We start from the raw sequence: 20,860 nt of genomic DNA on the forward strand, positions 1-20,860 counted from the left end.
ATGGACAAAAATTCTTATTAAAAAATCAAGAGACAAAGTCCTATTTTCTAATCATGTTTATTCAAGTAGAAAGTAAGCTTATATGATGTGAGGTATAAACAGAAGAAAATAAGAATGATGTTGAAAACTATCAATACAATCCAACATTCTGCAATATATATTTGAAATTCAATATAACATTACTAGAATGCTTTTACTTACCCATTCAAGACTTGGAAATATAAAAATAACGGTTAGCATTGAAAATCCCTCTATTAACTGGGTCCTGTGGCTTCAGGGATACTATAAGTCTAAACCACCCAAAATAGCTTTTAAAAACAAGGTTGTTATGAAATCTAGACAGGAGTTGGTGAAAAATGGCATCAGAAAGAGAGAGAATTTAAGATATCAGCAAAGGACTATGACAATAGATACAAGCATCTAGACACCAAAAGCTTGCTGGAACCAATTACTGGGCCAAATTCATGTCAGTTGCAAACTTACTAAACAAACAGGGTGAATGTACCCCATCATTTAAATATCATGTAAGGAATTGCATAATATAACATATCAAAATTGAACTATTGAAGCTTGCTTCTTAAGGTGTGTTGCATGCTGAACTATTTTGAAATAGCAACAGAATATGTAGCAATTCTATGAAGTTTCATTGTCTGTTTGTGTCGATTCTGGCTGGGATGGTTCTGAATCTGCAATAGAAGAGATAAAAATGATATTTTAACTAAATCACATGTGATAAATATGAATTTGTGTATTTTACAGAAGAAACTGTCTAGGATAGGTGAAAAAGAGAAATACATTTGTAGTGATAATTTCAAACTAATCCATAGCTTTCTGAATAATGAATTAAGACTTTAGGACTAAGACAGACTAGGACTAAGCTTGCTCCCTCCTCCCTATGACTTCCCCTCATATATTTGTACATGGCTATCATGTCTCCTCTCAGCCTTCTCTTTTGCAGGCTAAACATGCCCAGTTCTTTAAGCCGCTCCTCATAGGGCTTGTTCTCCAGACCTTTGATTATTTTAGTCGCCCTCCTTTGGACACATTCCAGCTTGCCAACATCTCCCTTCAACTGCGGTACCCAGAATTGGACACAGTATTCCAGGTGTGGTCTGACCAAGGCAGAACATTGACTTCCCTGGATCTAGACGCTATACTCCTATTGATGCAGGCCAAAATCCCATTGGCTTTCTTAGCAGTCGCATCACATTGCTGGCTCATGTTTCACTTGTCTTCTCTGCTAAAAACTCTTGGTATATGGCAATGTAGATTCATGTATGGACTGATACTTTATTTGTAAGGGGTTTGTTATTACCTTCCTCTTACGTCTGAATGAGTATAATCTGCCCAAAGGTACTGAGGGATTTCTGTTGTTCTCTCAAAAACACTACACCATTCTGGAACTCAAATTTGTAAATGATCCCCTTTGAGTGTAGGCCATGAATGGAACCCCTCACCAGTGGTTCAATCAACTGAGGTGAGGGAGAATGCAAATAACCTACGAACAGGGAGAGTCTGGCCTCAATAAATCCTTGGGACAGATTTCTCCATCAAGCTTCTCTTAAAGGTTGACCAGGTTAGTTCAACAGGGGACCCAGGCGTTCTGCCCAAACTAGCCAAGGAGTAGGTCGGGCAGGGCCACTACCTCAGCTTTATCCACACCAAGTTCATGCCACCATTTAGAACTATCCACAGTTACAAAGTTTAATTAGATAACATTTAATAAAAGTTGCCTATAGTTCAACTCATAACTGTTGTGTGGTTTCTTTATTTCAGGGGTTGGGTGGCAAATGTATGGTACTACACTTAGAACAAATGAAATGCAGAGATATAGAATGGGTGACAATTGGATTGGAGTCTTAGTAGGCCACAAACTGAACATAAGTCAACAGTATACCGTGGCAGCAAAAAAAAAAAAAAAAGCCAATTCAATTCTAGGCTTGCAACAATAGACATGTAGTTTCTAGACTGAAAGAAGTAATAGTTTCACTCTATTCTACCTTGGTAAAGAATTTATTAGAAAATTCATGTACAGCCACATTTGTGGGCTTGACTTTTCTAGGTCTGATTGTTCACAGGTTTGATTAAAATGTTCTGTTTGGGAATGTAGCTCCTCCAGTGCAACTTGTGACTGTATATAAGTTGAATGAGTATGACCTGCCACCTGCCCAAAGTTAGTGAGGGCTGTGGCACAGCTGGTTAGTAGCCAGCTGCAATAAATCACTATGACCGAGAGGTAATGAGTTCGAAGCCAGCCCGAGTCGGAGTGAGCACCCAACTATTAAAATAAATAAAAAATAGCCCTGCTCGTTGTTGACCTAAGCAACCTGAAAGACAGTTGCACCTGTCAAGTAGGAAAATTTAGGGATCACTTATGCGGGGAGGCTAATTTAACCGATTTACAACACCATAAAAATGTGCAGCAGCGTGTGTGCCGGATGACTCTTCGTCACAGTGGATGATGAAGCAACAGCTCCTCCTGTGGCCGGAATCAAGCATACCCTCACAAAGCCAGAAGCTGGGAAGTTAAATAGCCTCTGTGTCTGTCTGTCTGTGTATTGTTTGTCTAATGGTATTGAATGTTTGCCATATATATGTACATGGTAATCCGCCCTGAGTCCCCTTTGGGGTGAAAAGAGCTGAATACTGTAAATAAATAATAAATAAATAAATATACATTTCGAGATGTGGCCTCTGGATCACAATGAATGCATTGGGAAGAAAGCATAACGCAAGCATATTAACAGGTTTTTGTTATAATAATACACAACTAGAAGCAATGGGTATATAAGGGATTTGAAATAAAGCTTAGATTTTTAAAATACGCATTTTAAAATTGTCAGTTAAAGAGAAGAATTAAATGTCTATAAAGGAACGGTTTCTATTAAGGCAGCATTGTGCTGTTAGGATGGGACTTAAGAGGCAACCTGAAGTGGAAAACTGGCTTCTTAGGCTGAGCACCTATCTGAAGTCCCAAATGAGATCTAGGTTTTCTTTTGTATGACAATGTATTTTTTCTAGCTTTCTGGCTCTTTTCTATTGTCTTGTTGTACTCACTTGGAGGAAGAAGCGAATCTGCAACAAATAATAAAGAAGTATTTACTCACTCAGTATGAATTTACTAGATTCCATTTTCCATTGACCCCAATCAGCATGATCAGGAGTAACGGGAACTGAAATACAATAACATTCAAAGGGCCACAGCTTCCCCACCTTCATGAAAAAGATTCATTATATAAAATTCATGATTTTGTAAAGTATTTTAAGAAAAACATAAGAATATCCAAGACTAGTGAATATTCTTTTATTACAAATAATATACCTTTGTAGTAATAACTTTTTAAAACCCAGACTATTGGGCTGCTTCTTATCAGCCAAATGATATTTCCAACAAACTATCAGTGCAGTGATATTATACCACAAATTAAAATACATGTACGTGAGGTATGAATCAGTGGCAAATATCAGTTATGGTGTGTTGTGTATACTGTAGATAGAAATGTAATCCAATAATATGAACTATAAAACAGTAATTAAACCAAAATATAATCCATGTGTTACCAACACACATACATTCATAGAAAGTTAAACTCTATATTCAGAGTTTGTGAGTCCAATGCCCACCAGAGTTCATGTTCCACATGGAGGACTGTATAAGTCACCAATTGTGAGTCCAAATTTAAACGTCCAAGTAAGTGAATCCTTTTATGAAATCCAATGTTTTAAACAAGTCCAAAGAAATTAGTGGCATGGCTAAATCTGTATGCTGTCTGGCTCTCAGGTGTACTTTTTGTTTTGCTTTATTTTTTGCAGAGGTGGAGAACTTGAATAAAAGCTGGCTTCCTTTCCTGACACTGTGCTACATTCCTAAATTTCATTGGCAGCCATATTGTCACCTGTGGGTTTGATATGCCGCAATATTTCTCCTGAATCTCAGGGCACATCTATACTGAGCACTTTCAAAGGGGCCCTGGATCAATGATGGCCAAATGCCACATGGAGCTGATCCAGGATAGTACAGGCCAAGACCACCTGGGCTTGACCGTACTTAAACAGTCAGAGGCTAAAGAGTATCCCAAAATTTTGGGCCTGGGTAAACAGTTGGGCCCGCTCCGAGATGGAACCAGCTGCAATTGTTTTCAATGCTATCCCTTGCTTCCTGGGCTCGGGCAGCCCAAGGGCACAGGATGGCCCTTACAATACCCTCTTGTTCTCTATAGTCTCCAGCTTCAACATGTTTCCTACAGTTTGTCTGTTACCTGCAGTGACATTGAGGAAAAGGTGGGGGGACGGGGCCCCAGCCAACGTCACTCAAGTTGATGATCAACTGGAAGGAGTCATGTCATGGCCAGAGTCTGCCACATGGAGAATGGGAGGAACAGTAAAGATCCAGCAGTGCCACTAGTCAATCAGGATTCCCTTCCACCTCATCAGCAGCTGGGGGTGGTGATGTCTGTATAATCCACCCTGGGGATGATCTTGCATACACCACACTGGATCATCTCTGGAATAGTGGGTTAGTGTAGATCTTCCCCTAGATATCAACCAACCCTACTTTAGAATGGCTACGGGTACCATATTTCATCACATTATAGTCACCATTGCATAACTGTTGCACACCGCTTTTTGGGGTCCTGATTTTGGTATTTTTTCTGATTCCTTGCTAGTCACGTTCCCTGTCTAGGTGTCTGCACCTTGGAACTATGGAAGTCCTCGTAGTTCCGAGGAGCAGGTGCACAGGTGAGTGAAAGCTGAGGAGAGCTTGAAGCCTCCCTCGGCTGCCATCAGCTGAGGCAGGCTGTGGAGCTCTGGCAGGCAGGCATACGGCTGGGTGAGCCATTGCCCACATGCATGCCAGAGCGAGCTATGAGGCCTTTATCATCTGTTGGTCAGAGCTGCGTAGGCTCCCTCGGCTGACAGCAGCCAAGGGAGAACTCTTAGCTCTCATTCGCAGGCATGAGCTACAGAGGGAAGCATAGCTGCAAAAACATTTCCCACATAATAGTCACACCCTCCTCCTCCCCCCAAAAGGGGGGGAAAGTGTGACTATTATGCAGTAATATATTATATGTTCTATTTACTCTAACTTATTAAAACAGAAACAAAACCCTAGAGAAAATATACTGAGGTTCAGTTTCCAGAGATAATGTAGTAGGAAATGTCATGGTTTTAAAGAGTCGCATAAATCTATTATTGTTGCTTCTTTTAAATAAGTAGGTTTGGGATAAATAGTACTTTACCATTAGGCTGAGAATTCTTTTTTTCCCATTCGTCACGCTGCTGAAGCCAGTCATCTCCGTAACCACTGCTCATCAGTTTGCTGAAGTTAACAGGTTCATTTTTTTTGTAAAGAGGCCTTTCACACAAAAAACATTAAAACAGAATTAAGCCTTAAACTCACCTTTTTCATTTTTATTAACATAAAATATTTCCTCTTTCATCAATGTTTAGTGTACCAAATATGAATCAATAACATTTTTAGCAAATTGTAAATATTACTTATATCTAGTAGAATTTTTTTTAAAAAAATTAAAGGTTTCATATTTGCTCACCAAAACTTTAGAGAATTCTCGACAGCAAAGTGATATAAAATGAAATAAATTGTAGAACCCAAAACATATTAAAAGTTCTTTACACAAACTTTCTTAAGAAAGTACAGGCAGTCCCCAAATTACAAACAAGATAGGTTCTGTAGATCTGTCTTAAGGTGAATTTGTATGTAAGTCAGAATAGGTACATTTTTTAAGTGTAACTCCAGCCAAAAATATATTTTTGTTTAGCTTTAGATAGCATAGGGGAGAGTTAACACCTCTGTGCGTTTGTTTTGCTGTCTTCGCCCCTGTTCAGAAGAATTCACCTCACTTTCTGTTCCTGTGATAATTGAAAGATTTGGCCTGTGTATTCAAGTAGTACATCGAGGCTGTATTGTCAAGTTCAAATCTGAACTATTCTGCCAGAGATAAGCAGGGCAAAAGCTTTCAGCACTTTGAAAATAGCTAAAAGCTCGAGGTAGTTTATATGGTTTGCCTTCTCATGGGTGGACCAATAGTCCTGAATGGTAAGGTCCTTGTAATGGGCTCCTCAGCCAAACATGGACTAGTCTGTCATGATCACCTCTGTCAGTCATGGAGGATGGAACAGGACTCCCCGGTAAACATTGGAGTTTCTGGTCCATCAGGTTAAACTGAGTTTTACTGCCTTTGGTACCATGAGGAAACAGGAGTTGTGATGGTGGAGAGGGTCAAAGTGGTCAATGAACCATCTCTGGAGCAACCTGACCAATACTGGCAATGCCAGGTGTCTGAGGAGGTAACCAATACTGGCAATGCCAGGTGTCCGAGTAAGACCTGGATGTGCCTTGCATGGATCCGTTAATGCTTTTGGTAGGTGCAGATCTGTATTTGCAAGGCCAGGAATCCCTGAGGTGGTAGGAAGGCTCTTTTAATCATGGAGTCGAACATCACCCCGATGAACTTGATGGAGGTGGATGGAGCCAAGTGGGATTTTTCCAGATAACAAAGGTCCTGTAAAGATCGATGGAAATTTTGCTTTCAGGAGCCAGTCGTCTAGATAGGGAAAGATGACGATGCCATTTTGCTGAAGGTGAGCCGTGACATGCACTTTGTGAAGACCCTACTGACATGCACTTTGTGTAGACTCTCACCGCTGTTGCGAAACCGAAGGGAAGAACGTTGAACTAGGAGGTTTGTGGACCCAGTTTGAAGGAAAGAAACTTTCTGTGTGCCAGGTGAACGCTGATGTGAAAATAGGTGTCTCTTAAGTTTACAGTGGCAAACCAGTCTCCCTTGGCTAGGAGAGGAAGGATGGATGCCACCAACACCATTCTGAATGTTTTTGGCAAGAGGAAGGAGTTGAGGTCTCGGAGGTCAAGGATAGGATGCAGGCCTCCATCTTTCTTGGGAATGGTGAAGTGCCTTAAAGGCCATAACATCTGCTGTCGAGGGTGTTGGCTGTATAGTGCCCTTGGGAAGCAGAGTCTCAACTTCCTCCTGTATGTCATGTGACGGGTGAGTTAGCAGGACACTTCCAGTTGGTGGAAATCCCTCAAATTCTAAGGCGTAGCCTTCTTGAACAATGTTGAGGACCCAGACATCTGATATTATATTGTGCCACGTTTCCGTGTAGCTGGCCAAGCAGTCGAGGAAGGGGTAGGGTTGTGTGTTGATTAAAGACACCGGTAACTATGCTGGTGTGGGCGAGGGAGCGGCTGCAGTGGAGTCTGCAATGGTAAGCAGCAAGGAGATAGCATTGTTACAGGAATTGTCAAATCCAACGTTTAGTCTGGTTATTGGACGACCTCGAGCAATACTTCTGATTCATTGAAGGATGGATGTCAATGACGTTGTTGTGGTGCGGGAGACTGCCTTTGTTGCTGATTATGATAGTAGGGCTGGATTGGCCTCCAGTAGTGGGGCGGATACCATTTTGTCCTTTGGGGATGTTGCTGAGATTGGACTCCATATTTTGCAACTAGATTCTTAAACTCATGTTTGGACTTGAGTTTTTCATCTGTCCCAGCATTAAACAGTCTCAGGGCATTGTAAGGTAAGTCCTCAATGACTTGTCTCGACACCGTCGAGAAGCCTGATGAGCGGAGCCAAGTGTGTCATCGTATGGCTACTGCATGGGCCAACATCTTTCCTGCTGTGTCTCCCGTATGTTTCTCCACCTCGATTCGATGATGCACGAGTGAGGAGGCTTCTTTTCTGAGTGTGTTCAGGACAGCCCTGTTATCATCTGAGAATTTATCATGGAAGACCTGGGCCTTCTCCCATAGCATCTCCTTGTATGCTCCCATACATTCTCTGTAGTTGGACATTCTAGCTAGCAGAGAGGCGCCAGAGTAGAGCTTGCATCCCACTGAGTCAAAACGCTTCCCTTCTCGATCTGAAAGGGTTGGGTTTTGTTTTTCCGATGACTGAGACACCTTTACTATGATGGAGTTGGGCTCAGGATGATGCCATTCTAGAGCTTCATCCTCAGTTCGGTGCCAGGCCTTGATCTTCTTTGATGTCGACAGGATGGAAGAGGGCTTTTTTGATTACATTGAGCAGGTAAGGAAGAAAAGGTGCCTGGGCTTGGACCCTCTTAAAGACCAGGTTGGTGACGTCCTTTGAGGCCTGCTTAACCTCGAGTCCGAGGGCCTGTCCCATGCGGAACATCTGGTCTGTGAAGGCCTGGACATTATCTGTGGGTGATGGAGGGTCAATAAGACAGTTCTCCGAGTCCAGTGAGAGGTTGAGACCGAGAGATAGGATGGATTCTGACCGCATGGACTCGGCGCCATCTGGTTCATCATCTTCTGTTAATACCAGAGGAGGAGGTTTGTGTGGCTTTCCCACTTACATCTCGAGTGGCTGGATGAGCGGTTTGGGTGCAGCTGCTGCTGCTGCTGCTCTAGCCAAACATGTCATTTGTCTTCCCTTTACAGGAGATTCCTCCAGCAGGGGAAATAGCTGCTGCCTCGCCGAGCCCGATGGAGCTGGAGTTGGAAGTGGTTGTGGGACTTGGATGACCGTATGCATTAATCTCAATGGAAAGTTGAGAATCTCTCCATTCAATATCATCTCTTGGTGGAACTCCGATGAAGTTCCAGGACTGGCCTGTCGGGATTGGAGATGACTTACGAGACAAAGCGTCTGAAGAAGTTGGTATGAGTTGTTTTGCTGGTACCGGTGGCGGGGATAACTGACTTCTTTCTCTTTCCCATGCCTTGCCTCTGCACTTTGTAGAAAGAGTGGAAGGTTTTTCCGGCGCTGGAGGAACAGGTGACAGTAGGGGCTGAATTGATATCTCTGTGTCTGCCCTCCCCTATTCATCTCCTCCTGTGCTTTTTTATAGGCGATCATCACAGAGGAGGAGGATGGTGGTGTTGCTGTGATTGATCTGGACGATCTCACCAACGCCACCGAGCTCGACATCGACAAATGTCGAGATGGAGGCTTTACGGCCTTTTTAGTAATCTTCAAAGTTCTCGATGTAGTAGACGACTTTGAGGAAGTTTTCTGTGGAGCCAAAGTGGACGGTTTTATCAAGCCTGGTTTATCAAGCCTTTATTGAGCCTGAGGTCGACGGCTGTGTTGCCATGAATGGGGCTAAAGTCTGTTCATAGAGTAAAGCCCAGAGGCACGAAGTCCTATTTTTTCTGGACTGCGCCGTAAAGACCTGGCAGTGTGGACATGAACTGACAAGATGCATTTCTCCAAGGCAGAGGAGGCATTTTAAATGACCATCTGAGTCCGGAATCTTTGACGTGCACTGGATGCACCTCTTAAACATTGTCGTAGACATGATTGGAGTTCTGAAGAGCTGCTGCGGCAGAAGAAAACGAACTAGGGATGGAGGAGCTGGGGTGCCTTTTATGCCGGTGGGAGGAATGGGTGGGGCTACTGCCAAAATCTGAAAGTGAAACAGTTTGGAAAGCTTCCGTTGAGCCTGTGCAGATGCAGTATTCTCCATAAGTGTGCATTCACAGAGAACTCGAAGAAGAGGCACCAGTTCCAGATGTGGAGTGTGAGGCGATGCAAGGTGCTGAACTTTATTTCTCCTTCAGATAACACAGTTCCATGGTATTGTTGGTAATGACCTGAATGATCTTGCCACAAAGGAGAGTCTCCAAAGCGTAGAACATCTTGACTGCGAACATTTCCAGAACATTGTTGTATATCAAGGACTCTTTTTTGGTCCAATTGTTCTTCTTTACAGCAAGATCATCTGTGTGTGCCATCTAGTATCTAGAGAAGTGCCCATTGTGGGAGTGATCTTAGGCTGCAAGGAAGGCATGGCTGCTTGAATGTGGCCAGGATTGAGCCACCACTCTAAGGACCGATTAATGTTCCTAGGCATGGCGAGACAAATTCGGGGAGAGTCTCAGAGTACTGAAATGGGAAAGAAACCATGCCTGCTGGAAGCCATGTGTCAGAGAAGAAAATGAACAGTCTTTGTGGGCATGTTGCTAGTGTGCCAACACTGTAAGCTGGTGCAAAGCAGGGTTCAAAATCTCTTGTCCAGAACCCTGCTTTGCAAAAGCCATACTGAAATTAAGAATAACACTGATAAACTTGACCTTCTGAGATGGATTCAGTTAGAACTTTTTGAAGTTGATGATAAAGTGTGTTTTTTGTGTATCAGGAGCAACTTGAGAAACTGCAAGTAGCTTCTGGTGTGAAAGAATTGGCCATCTGCAAGGATGTTGCCCAGGGAATGCCTGGGTGTTTTATGTTTTACCATCCTGTGAGAGGCTTCTTGGATGTCCCCATATGGGAAGCTGCAGCTGACAGAGGAGCTCACCTGCTCTCCCCGGATTTGAACTGCTGACCTATCAGTCAGCAGTCCTGCTGGCACAAGTGTTTAATTCACTGCGCCACTGGGGGCTCCATAAGGTCTGTTGAAGTAAGGAGACTGAGGGTGTAAGCAATGTCATTAAGAAGTTCAATGACATGGTTTTGGTATACCATGATATCTTTTTCTCTGAGCTGGGAAGCAACAATAGCCATAAATGTCATGAACACACAAGGGGCCATGGACAATCCAAAGGGAAGAAAATGGAACTGGTAGGCTGTGCAATGGCTGAATCCCTATATGAAAGTAAGTGTCCTTCAGGTTAAACATCTCTGCAATAAGAATGGAGGTCAGGGTCTGGGAAGAATATAGACATTGATATCTTTGAGATTCTGAGTGGGATGGAGACCACAGTCTTTCTTGGTCACAATGAAATACCTAGAGAAGAAACTTAAGAGAAGACTGAAGAGTGGGAATCCCCTCAAATTTAAAGGCAAGTTTGTATTTCTCAAAAATACTTCTGGGTAAATCTCTTCGAAAGACAGAAGAGCAAACTTAAAGCTGACTGGCACCTTTGCCCCTCTCCCCTTGGTACTTTGTCTTTCTTTAGTAGCTGGAGGAGGAGAAGATGGAATCTTAAGTAAAAACACTTTAACTGGATAGTACTTTTCAACAACCTCAAATCTAAGATGAAGACGGAATGTCTGAAACTATATTGACTGAAAATCAATAGGAAAAACTTTAGAAAGAAAGAAAAATATTTACATACCAGGAGATAAGCAGAGCTGCTATGTCTGCTTACTGCAGACATCTGCTTTTGGAACATGCAAAGTAGTTTAAACAAATTAACAAACAAACAACCTCTACTGGTGGAAGGCTGATAGTCCTTTGCTGTTTTTTTTTTTTTTTTTTTGCTTTTGCTTTGCATTATTAATAGTTCTGGATTGTGCTATTCCTACTCAAGTTTTTTTAATTCCCATGTCATAAATAATGGTTGTTTCCACAGCAACAACATGGGTGGGGGAATAACAAGAAAACAGGGTTAAATTGTTTTACTCCTTCAACCCAACCTCCTGAAATGGATTATCCTTCTCTGTCTAGGTTCCCCTTTTGGGCTCCACCCGGATAATGGAAAAGTACCAAATAGGGTAGCTTAGCATTATGCCAGTATATATTTAAATACTCATTTGGTTGTGGTAGATGACAAACAACTGCATGCAAAGCAAGTAAGATAGATGGTAAGTTAGTAGATATGTTCTATCCATTCTCTTTTCCTAATCACAAAATCCAAGATGACATCAAGAAGAGAGAATTTAAAGTACAGTCTCTCATCTGCACTTGCATAGCAATGCAGTAGTTTGGCAGACGCAAAACGAACTGGTACCAACAACTGTGTCATCCTACAGCAGGATTCACTCACAGAGTGTCATTATGCATATCTTTACATTGGAGAACAGAATAACTCTGTACATTCAATAAATCTGGATTTTAAACACAGATATTATTACTAACATTGGAGGGAAATAAAGCCTGTTTCCTCCATGGAATTCCTTAGTTGCAATTGGCTGTGGTGTTCTGTGTGGGTATCTTGGTGTTATAGCAGGAAGCTTTATCTATATGAAAAGAAAAACAGTTTATTAGTTAACATAAATAATATCCATACAAGTATCCACACAATTAAAAGAAACAACTGAAGAGAAATAATACATGCAGAAGTATTGCAACCTAGTATTTTTCTCTGCCACTAATATTTTCTCTCTCATCCCTTTCAAATCACATTCTCTTTTTACTTTTGTTTGCCTATCACAGGTAGTTTACCCTCTCCTTAGCTAGAATAACATCACTCTCTGCATAACTTTTTGAAAAGCTCTTAAAAGACTTTTTAAAAGTTTTAGAAGTTTTTAAAGATAGGAAATTTCACAACTAATATATCCTTTGATTTTTATATATGCAGATCAGTTTGATGCCATCTAGATGAAATGCTACCAGTGTTGCTGAGATATGTATGTGCGAGAGATCACAATGCAAGTAGGCACATGCGTAAAGTAACAGGTCTGCACATTTGGCCTAAGTCCAATTGCTTCCTGCCCTTCTAAACAGGTTACTTTGAGATATAAGACTCTGCAAGTGGTTTGCGATCTAAATAGAAGCACCTCTGTCTCTTAAAAATCTTTCTTAGAGGTTTCTCAAGCTTTACATATCCTCAGAGAGTAGGAAGGTATGATGCCTCATAGCCTATTCTGAATAAAGAAATGTGGTAAAACATACACCTTAAAACCTAAAAAAGATTTTACCCTAAAAGGTTACCCAAGCCCTACACACTGGTCATATGGTATTGAATCAATCTATGAGGATTTTTAACATCATAGGAAGCTATAATAAAGAAGATTTGCATGGCAACAGGGCAACAAGCGGCTATAAATAAATGTAATAATAATAGTAATAATAATAGTAATAATAATAATAATAATAATAATAATAATAATAATACACTCTTTACTGCTGATCAGTGTAGAAGCAAACTGTGAAGTATATTTTGATATCACAAACTGAGTGATACTTTCTGAGAGCACTTAGCGCCCAACAACAATAGAGCAGTGGGTGGGATTTATTTTCAGTTCCCCCTTCAAGATGCCCAATCCCAAAATTGTTCTAATTTGCAGTCAGAAACCTTGCTTGACAACTGATCATATTTGAACATACCCACTCCAAGTGAAAGGAAGTGACCTACTAATGTGATCATTCCCTAGACATCTACTGATATCTAAAGGTTTTGTTTGACATTCTCAAAACTAAGGGTATTTAAAAAACGTGAGTTCTGGTACATGTTACTGAGATACCTCCTTCACTTATATGAGTTCTTTAGGTCCTAATTACACCCACATTGGCAACTGACACAGAATCATCACATATAATACCGATGAGGACATGTTACATTTCTCAGATGTACATCAGCACCATGCCTCAAACAATCAAACAGGGCCCATTGCTCCCACTTTCATTAGGTGGTTTTGAGTGCTATTTCCAGCAGCTGTCAGATAGAAACTGAGATGCTCCACTGGTCCCTTGATATTCCTATAGAATATATGGACATGTGGCTCAAAAAGATGCTATGCATCATGGAAAAACTTATTCCTTCCACATTTTCATCAGGCCTGATAGTACATCTCCCAATTTCTATGCCAATGAGACAATCTAACAGCCTCCAGACAATCATAGGCCAGAATTGCCATTCCCGTCTATGGGGCAAACATTAGACATATGGATTAGACATATGGATTAGCTGACCATCTAGCCATAGAAACAATAGGCAGAAGCAACAATGCAGCCTTTTCACAGCTCTGTTACTGAAGGCAAGTCAAATCAGATAGGTCACCTATATACTAACAGGATCTGAATATTGTATTTATGTAAATAAGACAGCATACACAGTACAGATCAATGTCAATATAATACAGGAGAAAGCCCCCAAACCCGAAGAAGCTATTAGAAGACATCCTAGAGAAAACTGGTTTCACTGGTGGGGTGATTGGTGTTATTATTTAAAAACTGATAAAATTGTTTATTATATGTTTAGTTGTAGTAGTGCACATGTGAATATTAATAAACACTTTGGATATAGAAAACTGCATTAGAAATCTGCTGAACAGTTAACTTTGGTCAAAGTGTAACAGATGCAAGTAGTTTGCCAGAACCATGAAACCTTAAGGCAACAAGCCTTTGATGATAAGTGGAATCAGCTAAAAAAAGAGGTGGACTGGGTTTCAGTTCTTCAAACTGAAAAGGAAGGGGGTGAAATACGAAGGGGAAATTAACATTGCTTCCCATGATCTAACACTGAGAATTGCCGGCATCCTTTTTTAATTGTGCATCCTGGCCCAAGGAAATATCTTCCAAAAATAGGTTATATGTTATATCTCATTCCCTAAGACACCAAAGGACTGGGTGATGGGTTCTATAGTAAAGATTGAGAAATGGTTCTTTACCTGGAAGGAGGATGTACGGGATCAACTGACACTAAGCCTGTACAGGCAGTCCCCAAGTTACAAATATCTGACTTACAGATGACTCCTAGTTACAAACAGGGGCGAAACAACAGGAAATGAGAGGAAATCTACCCCTAGGAAGGGAAATTCACTCCTGAGTTATTATGGGGAAAGTGAGGTGAAATCTTCTGAACAGGGGCACTAACAGCAAAATAAATGTTACTGGGTGTTAACCCTTCCCTATGTTACCAGAAATGGGGGAAATTGTCTGGAGTAACATTTAAAAAGCATACCTATTCCAACTTACATACAAATTCAGCTGAAGAACACACCAACAGAACTTGTCTTGTTTGTAACCTGGGGACATCCTATAGTCAAAACTGCTGGGGCATGTAAAAATTACTTGGTGTGTGTTAACTGAAAATGCAAAGCACATAGCTGATTGGTTGGACACATCCAGGGATCTAGCTGAGCCTGGGATTTTTGGCAACAGTTACAGATAGCTTTCTGTGCAGGAGCTTAGCAAGTGAAGTTTTGATCCTGGGCTGCTAAACGGAAGACATTTTACATGGACAATCTAATGACCATTTTAATCTTTCTCAAAAGACGTGTGAGTCAATGCAGCTGTTCACATGACTGTATATATATTGATCTGCATTTGAACTGTAAACTTCTTGTTCTTTACTGATGATCTGCGTGGCATATCTTTCCTCTGGCAAGACAGTATGTGGACTGGTCAAACGTGAATTACGTGTGATTTTCATTCCGCCACAAAAACTACTATTGAATTTTAAGTTTGATATTTAAAAAACCATAATTGCATCACATGAGTTTTGTAGTAGGTACTTGGCAGCCTTGGCAAACTATATTAGGATTTACAAGCTGTGGCTCAGGTTTTTTACTCTATTCAGATTCTGGCCTGTCAGGTTAGGAAACAAAGATACATTTCTTTTTCTAAATGAAGATGAATCCTTGATTCAACAGCATAGTCTACAAATGTTTTCAAGTGCATCTCCATTTCACACTTCACACTGATGTATTAATGTATCTGTCCATTTACTCTTCAAACAAATATATTTTCTTACTTATTTGTAAACATACTCCATTGTATATTTTCTCTCCATCTTTAATCAATCAAATCTCAGTTTTGGAGAAACTCACCTCTTCTTTTGTGCTGCCTGGAGAGCTCTCCATTTGTACTTCATTTTCCTGATGAGAAAATATTTATATAAAGAAACAATTAAGGCAGTTGTGCTATGATACTTGTGATAAAAATGTACCAATACTGATTATAAAGTTAGCTGTAAAACAAAGTCTAGGAAAAACCAGTTCTGAAACATTATTCTTCAGTTAAGAAAAACAATATCCAATTGAAATGTTCTAAAATATTAAACTCTCAAAACTCAAGATTAAAATAGTGACACAAGTCACTTAAAACTGAAGCAGACTGCTTTGCTTTCATAAAGACTAAGAGCATTATTATACTATATGCAAAAGTGATGAATGCGATCATTAGCACAGTCTTAAACACATTTAATTAAATTCCCAAATGTAAATACAGTAGAGTCTCACTTATGCAACACCCGCTTATCCAACGTTCTGGATTATCCAACGCATTTTTGTAGTCAATGTTTTCAATACACCGTGATATTTTGGTGCTAAATTCGTAAATACAGTAATTACTACATAGCATTACTGTGTATTGAACTACTTTTTCTGACTAATTTGTTGTTAAACATAATGTTTTGGTGCTTAATTTGTAAAATCATAACCTAATTTGATGTTTAATAGGCTTTTCCTTAATCTCTCCTTATTATCCAACATATTCGCTTATTCAACGTTCTGCCGGCCTGTTTACGTTGGATAAGCGAGACTCTACTGTAACTTGCAGTCCAAAATATTGTCTCTTTCCTCACATAAAAGGACTGTAGATGTCTATGTGTCTATATATAAAAATAGGCCTGTGCAATCAATGAAAAATATGTTTCAATGCTCATTACTAAGTTAGAGGGCGGTGAATCATTTCTAAAGCATTTTAAAAATACTGTTAGGGGTCCGTATCACTATAACGATATAACATTTTTTTTGTTAATTAACTGCACAAGTGAGAAGGCTTCCAGGGCTCCTTTCGCCCTCATTTTTAGTTATCTGGATGAAACTTGCTACAATGCTAGAATACATTTATTACTGTTCCCCAAGTTTCAGAACATTTCACTTATTTATTTTTGGGAATTTTAAAAAAGTTTTATGAACTTTAAAAAAACAACTACAAGAGCTATCTCCTTGAATTTCTATTTTCAACGATAGAACATAACCAGGGCATCATTCCTCCCAAATTTCAGAAAGATTTGCAGATCCACTGATTGTAGGGAATTTTAACTAATATAAACTTAACAGTACTATTTCACTGGAAGACCCCAGTGGCCATTCAGTCCTATCCCCCCTTCTGCCAGGCAGAAAAAGCAAGCACAGGCAAAGCACCCCAACAGATGCCCATCCAGCCTTTGAAATAATAATAATAATAATAATAATAGGAAACGTACTAGGGAAACTTTGGAGTTACTGCCTCTCAACTTTGCCTACTTCACAGGGTTGATTTTTTTTTTGGATTTTTTAAAATTTGACATAAACAATCTAATATAAAATCAGAAAATATGCATTCAAAAAAATGAAATGTGTCTATGGAGGGGGGAGAGAAGTAGCTGCTGGCACTACTGCTATCATCCAGATGGAAACAGTTTTTCTAAAACTTAGTAACCAATAATTCTAGTTTGCATGGATTTTGCTTTGAAAATGTCTTGAATTCGAGTGTATGGTAAAGTATATTATACTCATTTTGCAAAGGTTGCCATTCTGTATTCAAAAACTATTTGGCTTATACTCGAGTCAATAAGTTTCCCCAGTTTTTTGTGGTAAAATTAGGTGCCTCGGCTTATATTAGGGTCTGCTTATACTCGAGTATATACGGTATATCGTTAACATGTTAAATGTGGAAATAACAAATTGCAAATGGAATAATATAGATAAAATTGAAACGGTTACAATAATCAAGAGGATGTGGGAACCATTTAGGAATCACTTAGAGAAAGTGCTAAGATGTGGAATGGAAAAATTAAGACTGAGATTGATATTTCAAGTGTAACTTCTGTAGTTTGCAGTGTAAATTGTATGTACAAGGAGGGAAGGAGGGAGTGGGATAAATCAATAAAACAAAAAAAAAGCAGCTTAAGGTCCACATACAGATGATACACCAAATAGTCTATATGAAGCAGTCCAAGAGAAAAAAAACTATGAACAACTCAATGTCAGGTCACACAACTCAAGGCAAGGATTCAGAGGCAGGTTGTCGTCCCCACATAGGTTGTCAGAAATAAACTCCCAGAGCTACAGCTGTTAGATTTATAGTCCAGCAGCATCCAGAAAAATCCTTCAGCTGTATCCTATCACCAAGTGTTTCCAGTAAAGGCATTGGGATCTTCTGAGGCCCTCCCTCTCTTGCCTGGTTTCCATCAAGACAGGTACCTCCAAGCCTTGGTCTTGAGTTTGCTGAGAGTTGCACCTCTCAGGTTCAGCAGCTAGCCTTTCCTCCTGCTCTTCCACATCACTGTCTGCATCCTGAGAGTAGGGGATGAAAACTAAACTTCCAAACAACCTGGTGCAAATTGAGCCAGAGGCAGGTTAAATCAATCGATCGATCATCAATGTATATTATAAATATAAATGTGTGTCTGCATGCATGTATATATGTTTCTTCCACAAAGGCTCCTTGATGGATCTGGACCAAACTTGGCAAACATATCCTGCATTATCCAACCTAAAAGACTGGTGGGGTTTCAACTACAAAAATCCACCCCTTTCAAGGCTAGGGTTCCCAAAACAAACAAACAAACATGTATGTATGTATGTATGTATGTATGTATGTAGCATGTATGCATGTATTGCTCTGATTTTACCACAAGATGGTAGTATATAGATAGAAATGTCACCTCAAAGAAAGAGAGCTAGAACCTCAGCAGAGAAATAGTCCCCTCAGAGGGCCAAGAATGTTGCCATGGAGATGTTCTAAGGGAGGCCTTCTCAGAGGGACAAGCAGAAATGGAAACAAGCTGGAGAAAGCAGTCCTTAAGATGGCAAAACTCAGAAAATAATTCAGTTCTTTACATAATCCTATATACAAAGCAGTATATTCTTTATGCATGGAGAAAAGAATTAAACTGAATTGATCTGTGCTGAGTACTGAAACTTTTATAAAACACTGGTGTATGTCCCTGCCGTTGCCCAATTACACATTTTCTAATAAGACCATCCATAAAAATATAAAGCTAAAAATGAGTAATTTTAAGAAATAGCATTAAAATGCACTGCCAGGCAACGGCAGGTACATAAGCTAGTATGTAACAAGAGAAAGAGGAATGGGACAAAAACTGAAAAAAGAAAAGGGCAATAGTAACAAAAACTATAACACACTGACTCCAAAAAAATATAAGAAAATGTATGTCTCCTCCATATCAGTTAAACAATATTTAAAAACTGAAAATTATAAAAAATTAAAAAATTGGAAAGCTATTGAAGATTCTAGTAAGTGTTGAGGATAACTGTATTCTGTAGTATGTACGTAGAAGCTAATATCAACAATAGTATATTATAAATTAATGTGTCATTCCAGAATATTTCTATATATTTAATTAAAATATATAACTCTTGATTAAGGGATTTTTTATGTATAAGATAGAACAAAACATGATATTTTTACCTCTACCATATATTCAAATTGTAATGAGTGAAAGAGAATATGATTAATTTGTGGAGTACATAGGGAATATATCTTGTCTTATATCATTAATATATCAAGCTTAATGAATATGTATCTGTGATCTTAATGCATCTTTATAATGAAAGATTTTAAAGTAGATAAGCAGAAGAGTAAAATTCTTCAAAGGAAGGAGATATAAAATTGTTCATAAAATAAGAGCTCTATGTTAAGAGACATATGTTTCTACACTGTTTGTCATGGCTCCTTATTATTTATTTTATTTACACCATTTGTACCCTACCCTTCTCCCCCTAGGGGACTCAGAACGGCTCACAGAGATTGGCAAAATTTAATGCCCAAAAACATAATTATAAAATCAGCACAATACATATAAATTAATAATACTATTTAAAATGCATTATAAAAAACTTAAAACATATATATAATTAAATCCATTCATCCAGAACCTCGTGCAAAAACCTTAATTCAGACCATGTCGACTTAAATGCTATTCATTAAACGCTTGGGCACACAGCCATGTCTTTACAGCTCTTCTAAAGCCCAGCAGGGTCGGGGCTTGTCGAATGTTGCTAGGGCGGGTGTTCCACAACCAGGGAGCCACCACCGAGGGGGCCCTGTCCCTCGTTCCCACCAGCCGCGTTTGCGAGGCAGAAGGGACTGAGAGCAGGGCCTCTCTAGATGATCTTAGGGTTCTTTTTGGCTCATAGGACAAGTAACTTGGGCCAGAACCGTTTAGGGTTTTAATAGGTCAAAACCAGCACTCTGAATTGGGCTCGGCAGCATATCAGCAGCCAGTGGACCTGGCTTAGCAGGGGGTGAGTACACTCCCTGTATGCCGCTCCAGTTATTAATCTAGCTGCTGCCCATTGTACTAATTGGAGATTCTGGGCTGTCTTCAAAGGCAACCCCACATAGAGAGCATTGCAGTAATCCAAACGGAATGTAACCAGAGCGTGGACCACCGTGGCCAAGTCAGACTTCCTAAGGTACGGGTGCAGCTGGCACACAAGTCTCAATTGTAGAAATGTTCCCCTGGCCACCGCTGAGACCTGGGGTTCCAGGCTCAGCGATGAGTCCAGGAGAACACCCAGACTGCGAACCTGTGTCTTCAGGGGAGTGCGCCCCCGTCCAACACAGGCTGTAGCCCAATACCCTGTTCGGCCTTACAACTGATCAGGAGGACCTCTATCTTATCTGGATTCAATTTAAATTTGTTCACCCTCATCCAGTCCGACACAGCAGCCAAGCACCGGTTCAGGACCTGCATAGCCTCCTTCGTGACAGGTGGAAAGGAATGACAGAGCTGGACATCATCTGCGTACAGATGACACAGAACCCGGAAACTCCAGATGATCTCTCCCAGCGGCTTCATGTATATGTTAAACAACATGGGGGACAGTACTAACCCCTGTAGGACCCCACACGACAATGGTTGTGGGGTCAAGCAGGTGTCCCCCAGTGACATCATCTGGGAACGACCCTCCAGGAAGGACCGGAGCCACTGCAAAACAGTACCTGCGAGACCCATCCCTGCAAGGCGCCCCAGAAGGATACTGTGATCGACGGTATTGAAGGCCACTGAGAGGTCCAGCAGAAACAGCAGGGACATACTCCCTGTCCAGTTCCCGGCGTAGATCATCAACTAAGGCGACCAAGGCTGTCTCGGTACCATGTCCCGGCCTGAAGCCAGACTGCGCCAGAACTAGATAATCAGTGTCTACCAAGAATGCCTGGAGTTGTGTGGCCACCATACGTTCCATGACCTTCCCCAAAAAGGGGAGATTGGAAATAGGCCGAT

At 40.4% G+C, this 20,860-nt stretch overlaps 1 protein-coding gene across 15 annotated transcripts in view; it reads right to left on the minus strand.

Moving 5' to 3' along the window:
* Nucleotides 1-41: 41 nt before the first annotated feature.
* Nucleotides 42-20,860, minus strand: part of c6h7orf57 (chromosome 6 C7orf57 homolog) — a 101,206-nt gene continuing 80,387 nt past the window's right edge. For 11 of the 15 annotated variants that reach the window (XM_062957120.1, XM_062957109.1, XM_062957118.1 and 8 more), the window contains 5 exons: nt 15,450-15,497; nt 11,815-11,915; nt 5,241-5,356; nt 2,928-3,075; nt 42-686 (listed from right to left, as the gene is read on the minus strand). In XM_062957120.1, coding sequence (XP_062813190.1) covers nt 644-686; nt 2,928-3,075; nt 5,241-5,356; nt 11,815-11,915; nt 15,450-15,497 — 456 coding nt within the window. In that variant the 3' untranslated portion in view covers nt 42-643. Of the gene's footprint in view, nt 687-2,927; nt 3,076-3,107; nt 3,214-5,240; nt 5,357-11,814; nt 11,916-15,449; nt 15,498-20,860 lie in introns of all 15 variants that reach the window. The other 4 variants (XM_062957113.1, XM_008112917.3, XR_009999614.1 and 1 more) reach the window with 4 other exon arrangements.

Source organism: Anolis carolinensis, chromosome 6 (genome assembly GCF_035594765.1).
Source record: "Anolis carolinensis isolate JA03-04 chromosome 6, rAnoCar3.1.pri, whole genome shotgun sequence".
Lineage (NCBI taxonomy): Eukaryota > Metazoa > Chordata > Lepidosauria > Squamata > Dactyloidae > Anolis > Anolis carolinensis.